This window comes from Solenopsis invicta, chromosome 3 (assembly GCF_016802725.1).
Source record: "Solenopsis invicta isolate M01_SB chromosome 3, UNIL_Sinv_3.0, whole genome shotgun sequence".
Classification (NCBI taxonomy): domain Eukaryota; kingdom Metazoa; phylum Arthropoda; class Insecta; order Hymenoptera; family Formicidae; genus Solenopsis; species Solenopsis invicta.
Window position 1 is genome coordinate 15892300 of NC_052666.1, and position 8945 is coordinate 15901244.

Sequence of the window (8945 nt, forward strand, 5' to 3'; positions counted from 1 at the left end):
GACCGCAACGATGCCTGATAGAATTAAATTCCTCTTGCAAAAACGAACTTCACTGAAGTCTCAGATTACAAATCTATCGAGTATCCTCGACAAAGGTGCATTTGACAGTGCTGCATTAAAGCTCCGAATCGCCCGTTTAACGGACTTGTTTCATGCGTTTGAAGAGTATAATGACGAGCTCGCGATGTTGGATCCGAGTGACATTCATCGAGACGAGTATTTAAATATTCAAAATCGGTATTATGATCTCGCGGCTAGAATCGGAAGCATCGTGAACGTTGCGAATACTTCGGATGCCGGTACATTGAATCATGAATCTCAAAGTGACAGCGCGGATTCCATAGCTATTACGAAAAAACGGCGAATCAAATTACCACAGGCGCCTCTGCCCACTTTCGATGGTAAATTTGAAAGTTGGCTGTCATTTAAAAATGCGTTTCGTAGCATGATCGGCGGTCAAACAGATTTGACAGACATCGACAAATTACATTATTTGAGATCAGCATTAACGGGAGAAGCTGCTAATAAAGTAAAAATACTCGAAATAGACGGAATAAGTTACGCGAAGGCATGGGAGTTATTGGAGCGGTCGTACGAAGTTAAACGAATTTTAGTTCAACGGCATTTATCACTCATTGTAAATTTACCAGTATTAGATAAAGAAACTACAATCGGCTTATCTAAATTGGCGGATGAAACTCAACAACATCTCGCTTCGTTGTCCGCGTTAGGCGTATCGGTCGGATCCGAAATGATCGTATACTTGCTTGAGAGTAAATTGCCGAAAGGTACATTGAATAAGTGGGAGACGACGCTAGACCGAGACGAACTCCCGACTTTGGATCAATTGTACGAATTTATATATAAAACCGCGGTTTGTGCATCAAGGCGCGAAAGAACGAAATTATGCGAATCAGATAAAAGCACGGCCGAGCCCCCGATAAAAAGAAAGCGAATACACCCGTCGAATCGAGCGTTCGTAGTCAACTCGGTGCGTAACTGCGTGGCATGTAAAATTAAACGACACCCGCTATACATGTGCGATGCGTTCAAACAATTGCCTGTGCCGAAGCGCATAGAAACAGTGAAGAATGCGAAGTTGTGTTACAATTGCCTTCGATCTCATCGCGACAGTCCGTGCAAATTTTCTAACTGTACAATCTGTCAAAAACGACACAACTCGCTTCTTCACCTTGACAAATTATCAAAGCCAGTCAAAACAATCGCATCTAGTACCGAGACGTCTGATGACAAGACCGATTGACTAACCGATACGACGAACAATAGAGTTACGAGTTTGGCCACGATTTCTCGTGCAATTGTACCGCAATTATTAACGAGTGCTGTGGTTTATATCTGCGGCCGCGAAAACAATTTAATTAAATGTCGAGCCCTTTTAGACACGTGTGCTACTGCAAATTTTATATCTGAGTCTTTCGTTAAATACTTGGGCATCCCGGTGATGGCACATTCTTTATTCATCGGTGCAATAGATAGCCTGAATACGGAATCAAAGGGCCTTGTGCATGTGACTATACAATCAATGCGAAACAGTTTTTCCAAAAAATTGACATGCTTAACGATACCAGCTATCGTGGACTTAATTCCCTCGGAGGTCTTTCCGCGAGATTTGATAAAGATTCCTCACAATATCAAATTAGCAGATCCTGATTTTCATGTACCACGTACAGTCGATTTGTTGATCGGTTCGGGCGCAACTTTGTCTATGCTTTCCGTTGGTCGAATTAATTTATCACCCGAAGGGGACGATTTATATTTGCAAAAGACGCGTCTCGGATGGGTGGTCGCCGGGGGAGCGTCTTGGCAAGCTCCTTCGAAATTTGCATGTTACTTAACAAATTTAGAAGCCCAATTAACAAAATTTTGGACAATCGAAGAAATCGCGGAGGATAAATTAAATTCCGAAGAGGAAATCGAATGCGAAGCACATTTTGTAAAGACTGTTTCTCGCGATAATACAGGACGGTACACAGTTAGTTTACCATTTCGCAGGACAAATCAATGTATTGGTGAATCGCGAACATTGGCACTTAATCGTTTGACAGCATTAGAACGCAAATTCAACGCGAACTCGGCATTCCGAGAGGAGTATACGCGAGTAATTGAAGAACACGTGAAGTTAGGGCATATCTCGTTAACAAAAGAGTTTAGCAATGACGGATACTATATGCCTCACCATGCCGTAATTAAAGAAACTAGCAGCACTACTAAATTGCGAGTAGTGTTTGACGCGTCGGCGAAATCAAAGAACGGCGTGTCATTAAATGACGTATTAATGGTCGGACCAACAATTCAAGATAAATTATTTTCGCACCTAATTCGATTCCGTACATACAGATACGTCATTACCGCCGACATCGAAAAGATGTATTTGCAAGTATTATTACACGAAAATGATCGGCGTTATCAACGGATTCTTTGGCGTAAAAACGATAACGTGGAAACGTATCAAATTAATAAACTCGCATTTGGTGTATCGTCTTCGCCATTTCTTGCTATTCGTGTCCTTCAAAAACTCGCTGACGATGAAGCGCACGTATTCCCTATCGCCGCGCGAGTGATTAAATCTCATTTATACGTGGATGATTTGTTATCCGGAGCCGACAGCATCGAGGAAGCGCGAATAATTAGAGACGAAGTGATCGCGTTGCTTGCTCGAGGCGGGTTTTCTATTCGGCAATGGGCTTCGAATGATAAGCGTATTATCGATGATTTGGCGACCAGTGCATTACACGCAAGGTTTACGTTCGATGAAGGTCGATTTTTTAAAACATTGGGAATAGCATGGAGTACAGATGGCGATAAATTACATTATTCAATAAATTCAATTAAAGTTACAGAAAAAATAACTAAACGAAAAATACTTTCGGAAATCGCGAAAATATACGATCCATTAGGTTTATTAGGCCCCGTGATATTATATGCAAAGAAAATTATGCAAGATGTATGGCGATGTAAATTACATTGGGACGAATCCGTTCCACAGAACATCTATACCGATTGGGCAGAATTTGCTAAACAACTAAACTTAATCAATAAGGTATCTTTCGAACGCAAATTATTTGGAGAAGACTATGAGGAAATGCAAATACACGGATTTTGCGACGCGAGTAACGTCGGTTACGGGGCGTGTTTGTATGTACGGACGCGCGGAAAAAACAAAAATATAGTTACGAGATTATTGTGCGCCAAGTCTCGGGTCGCGCCGGTGAAAACCGTTACGATACCGCGGCTCGAATTATGCGGCGCATTGTTGTTAGCGCGATTATATCGTGAAGTAAGTAAAGCATTGAACATTGTCCCTGCCAAAATGATTTGCTGGTGCGATTCAACGATTGTGTTGCATTGGATAAGAACACAGCCTTACTTACTCAAAACGTATGTGGCAAATCGAGTCGCAGAAAAACAGGAACTCGTCGGTTCTCACGTATGGCGGCACGTTCGGTCCGAAGACAACCCCGCGGACACGATTTCGAGAGGTCAATTGCCGCGCGCGTTTATACAAAATAAAATGTGGTCTTCCGGGCCTTCGTGGTTAGTCAAGAATGAAATCAAGTGGCCAAACGAAGTCACACAAACAATCGAAATACCGGAACTAAAAAAGAACATCTGTTTAACAACAAAATTAAACGATTTCAGTTTGCTAAATAAATATTCATCCTATTACAGATTATGTAGAATTGTAGCGTATTGCCTTCGTTTTCGGATTACTAAGGAATATTCCGGTCCACTGCACGCAAAAGAATTAGACGAGGCCGAAATTCGAATATTAAGGGGCCTACAGATTAGCCGGTTTGCTGACGAAATCGCAAAATTAAAAAATAAAAATTTAAGCCATACAAGTAGAATTGCAAATTTGAATCCATTTTTAGACAACGCCGGTCTAATCAGAGTCGGAGGACGACTTCAAGCTTCAAATATGTCCTTTACACAAAAACACCAAATTTTACTTCCAAGTCGACATCGTCTGACCGATAGTATCATTCGCGAAACGCATGAAAAAAATCATCATCCCGGCATTTTAACAACATTACACCTCGTTCGTCAGAAATTTTGGGTACTTGACGGTAGGAATCAGGTACGCAAAGTTATACGTTCTTGTTTGCGTTGTTTTCGATTCAATGCCCAAGCGATCGAGCATAAAATGGGAAATCTTCCGATTTCACGTGTACGGGAAGCAATACCTTTCACTAACACCGGTATTGATTTTTGTGGACCCTTTTATATTAAAGAAAAGAAGTTCAGGAACCGAACGCGAATTAAAGTTTATGTATGTGTATTCGTGTGTATGTCAGTCAAAGCGGTGCATCTCGAGGTCGTGAGCGATATGTCTTCCGAGGGTTTTATTGCAGCATTGCGACGATTTGTTGCGAGACGAGGAGTGCCAGCCCACATTCACTCCGATAACGGTAGTAATTTTGTGGGAGCAAATAATCAATTAAAAGAAATATATGCATTATTCAATTCTGAACAACATCAGACCTTTATCAATAAATTCATAAACGAACATCGAATTGCTTGGCACTTTATTCCTCCCGCAGCTCCACATTTCGGTGGAATTTGGGAATCGATGGTGAAACTTTTCAAACACCATTTTAAACGAGTTGTGGGAGATTCATTATTTACATTTGAAGAGCTCAATACATTTGCTACCGAAGTCGAGGGTATTCTTAATTCGCGACCGATCACAGCTTTATCATCAGATCCGAATGACTTGCTTGTGTTAACTCCCGCTCACTATTTAATCGGCAAGCCGCTAATCACCCTTCCGGAGAGCGATTTATCATGTGTTCTAGTTAATCGACTATCCGTATGGCAACACATTTCAAAGGTCCGACAGGATTTTTGGGCTCGATGGAACCTGGAATACTTGAATGAACTCCAAATCCGGAGTAAATGGACAAAGGAAGGACCGACACTCGAAGTGGGGACTGTCGTATGCATCAAGGATAAGAATCTGCCTTGCAACCAATGGATCTTAGGCAGAATTTCGGAAGTACATCCGGGTGACGATGGAGTAGTACGAGCCGCCACGATAAAAACTGCGACCGGAAATATAAAGCGTGCAGCGAGGGCATTATGTCCACTCCCAATTGAGCGATAGCCATGTTACGATATTGCGCAAGTATATGACGAAATATTAATACCATGCGAAAAAACCTTGTAAACATAATACGTTACAAAACCCATGAATGTTATTGTGGATCGACTCAGGGCATTAACCCTTAGGCGTTGTCGTGAAACAGTTCAGAGAAAATGCGTAATTGTTAATCAATACCAATATTATAACAATTCGATTTAATCTGCAGATAACATACTCATGCGAAAGAGTTGATCGGATTACCCTCTCAACGGGGGGAGTATGTTAAGTACAAACGTACATTACACAGGCGCGTCGTGCACGACACCCACATATACACATGCGAACATAAATATAATAAGTAAGGCACGCACTTGCACACACGTGTGCGAGTGTATACATGTGTTTACGAGAGTGGACGATGGACGGGTAACGCGACGCGATTAAAACAAAAGATGAGTCTCGGTCAATTCAAGGAATTTGCACCTCGGGATTGCCTGTTACCAGGCAGACGTGCGTCTCGGGATTCCCTGTCGCCAAGCGCACGTCTTTTCATTAAAAATAATTGCAATCCAATATCAGTTTTTTGTCCCGAATCCGCGTCTCGGATTCATTACGTCCTCGATCGCAGAACCGAATAGACGAGTTAAAATCAATCACTGATTAAAACGCGGAATAGTCGCATAATCGCGTCGCATCGCTCCATAGCGTCGTCCTCGTAAACTCAGGGCGACTGCCCCTTAACGTTGCCAAGACTGAAAAAACGCGTTATTATAAAGACGTGCACGCGAGTGATTTTCCGCGATCAAGAAAGAGACACGTTCATAAATTTTGTATTCACAATTCCGCGACTCAAGGCAGTGGCTCCACGGCGGTGTCCTCACGGGCTCAGGGTTACTGCCTCTCGGCGTTGTCGCGGTGAATACGTCCTTCTGGACACACGCGTGCTCATCCAATCGTTATCGCTTCGCATTACGAGGTGAATACACATGTGAATTAATTTGATTGAACTGTGCAATTATAAATAAAACATTTTAAGAAATACAGTGTGTGAAGTTTAAGTATTTCTCACTGAACATCGTCTATCGGTGGGTTATTATGTACCAGACAGCTAACTGTGAAAAGCAAAATTATTTAGCGTCAGCCTGGGCTGCGTTCAGATTCTCCACTCGGTGAGTGATTTCTGGGTGACTGGGTAAATGGGCGGAGCTAATGAAAAGCTCCCTAGTGGTTTATGGAATCTGAACGCACTCTCAAACATTGGGTGTGTTTAGCAAATAACGCTGAGAAATAGTAACATAAATATCTCAGATTCAGAATAAATTACATAATAAATTAAGATAAACGATGAAGATAATACATAAATATTTTACTATGAATATTTTTATCAATATAACTAAAGTAGATGAAAATTAAATGTTAGTAGAATAGGACGAATCAATTTAAACAATGAAAATAAATTTTTATTTTAACAAATTAGATGAAGATATATATTGCGCATATCATCTATTATATGTATAGGCTTGTTTTCTATTCCTGCACTAGACTGCACTGGAACGTTCCTTCTTGTTTTCACTAACTTTCAAATATATATCTATTTCACTTTAAGTGCACACTAATTCAGGGAGTTCAGGAACAGAAAACAAACAGTATATTTTATTAGTATCAGAAAATATTTAATAATACTAAAAATCTTTAACATACTAATCTCAAATATAAATATTTATATAACGATTTTGTGAGACTGTAGACCAAGAAACCTTACATTAATAGAATAAAAGATTAATATTTATTAATCTGTAATTACATAAACAGAATAATAAACAAAACGTTTAAACTTTACTTGGTTATTAACGTTTTCCTTTATTATATTTATACATTTTAATTTTTATTTACTATAATATTTTAAATTAAATTTATTTTTTTATTTTAAATTTGTTTTAAATATACGAGCTTTATCACAAATATATAGAAATTTTTATAGCGATACATTTTGGAACGCACCTTTACGTCACCCACCCATTTCACCCGGCTCAAGGACCGATGTGGTTTTTCCACTCTCTCGGGATAGACAGAGTGATAAAGTGAACGACCCACCTAATGTCCGGTAGGGGCACTCTAAAGGAATCTGAACGCTCTTTAGGTGCCTAGGTGCACTCGGGTGGGGAATCTGAACGCAGCCCTGTTGGTATGCCGAGTCATCTGTCCTTGTTTCATGCACTTATTCAAGTATCTGCTTCTCTTTCTATCGGGAACAGTTACGCACATAAAGTGTTACACTAATTTCTGACCGAAGATTCGGTTTATTTGGTTAGTTTCTTCCATTTCCTCTTCATCGCGAGAACACGTGTGAAAGAAATAGGAAACAGCGTAATGGCTCTGGCAGACCAGCGCGATTTGCGACACGCGCCGCGCAATTATCCAATAGGCGTACGTCTTTTCAAAAAATTATAAACGCCTATTGGATAATCGCGCGTCGCAAATCGCGCTGGTCTGCCAGAGCCATAAGAGTTTGCAAGAAATTGACAAGCCTTTAATATGTTGTAATACAGATAAAAATATGGGACACGTATTTTTATATGTATTACAACGGGCCCACATGATTGTCAAGAGGATGAAACACGCTCTTGCAATAAATTGATTTTTTAATTTCTGAAGTAATACCGTCGAAATGGTAAAAAATATAAAAAAAAGTTTCAAATAAAAGTTTTATATATTTCTATGTATTTTATAACAATTTGTTTAGATTTTTTTTAATGTCATTTTTCTCGAAATTCTCCTTCTCTTCTAAATTTCTGAAAAATTTAAAATTTATTTTATATCAAAACTTATAGCATATTTAACAACAAATTCAAACATTTATGGTAAAGTTATAGTTCGAAGACACATTTTTCAGAAATAAACTAAAAATATCTATATCGCTATACACGCGCCCCATCCATATATGCTTTATGGCGTCTATTGTTAATATATTTTTTTTTTTCATGACTACAAAACTTTTCGTATTATTATATTTTTATATGTTTTTTAGGTTTAATTTTATTTTCTTTTTATTTTTTATTTATTTATTTTTTATCTATTTACTTTTTATTGCTAAAAATCTATACAATAATGAGGACGCTCATTCAGAATTTAACTGAGCAAAAATAACTGTATTTGCTTGTCTTATTGTTAAGCCTTTTCAATTTAATATTTAATTTTGATATAACAACAAACTTGTTCAATTGTAAAATATTAAAAAATATCACTTACATGCAAATCACACCTTCCTTCTGACGTATGTAAATCGAGCCATGGAAATATACATACAAGGATAGAAAGAGAAACTAACATGTGTGAAACAAAGAAGGTAGATCCAGCATACCAACAGGCTGACACTAAATAGTTTTACTTTTTACAGTTGGCTGTCTGGTACACCCAAGGACTTTGATTCTGTCCATGGGGAAATTTTCCAAACTAAGAAGTCGCTATTTTTCTACGTACTTACAGTTCATGATTAACGTAACGACCAATAAGCTCTAGTCGTTTCATTAACCATGAGCGAGTATGTAGAAAATGGTGACTTCTCAGCTTGGAAAATTTCCTCATGGACAGAATCAAAGTCCTTGGGTGTACAACAGTCGTGTTCATTATAGTTGCGACACTTTTTCTTAGATGCGTTTCTGAACGCGCAACTATAACGAGAGCTGAGGACATGATTGGTTCTTACTTGTGGATCCAGCCAATTACGTTCGCCGCTCGATGAGCAAGGCTACATTCCAAAAACCATCAAAGAAAAAGTGTCGCAACTATAATGAACACGACTGTACATTGTAGCCCTTGCAGAGCAAAAGTGGGCGTGGTT

The 8945-nt window shown here is 39.2% G+C and overlaps 1 protein-coding gene across 1 annotated transcript; it reads left to right on the forward strand.

Moving 5' to 3' along the window:
* The first annotated feature begins 1462 nt into the window (after positions 1-1462).
* Positions 1463-5125, forward strand: LOC120357421. Its single transcript, XM_039447619.1, has one exon. The coding sequence runs from the start codon at positions 1463-1465 to the stop codon at positions 5123-5125; it is 3663 nt and encodes a 1220-aa protein (XP_039303553.1).
* The last annotated feature ends 3820 nt before the right edge of the window (positions 5126-8945 follow it).

What these genes read in the sequence shown, in the direction of transcription:
- LOC120357421 (XM_039447619.1), top strand. Translation starts at nt 1,463, where the DNA reads ATGGCACATTCTTTATTCATCGGTGCAATAGATAGCCTGAATACGGAA.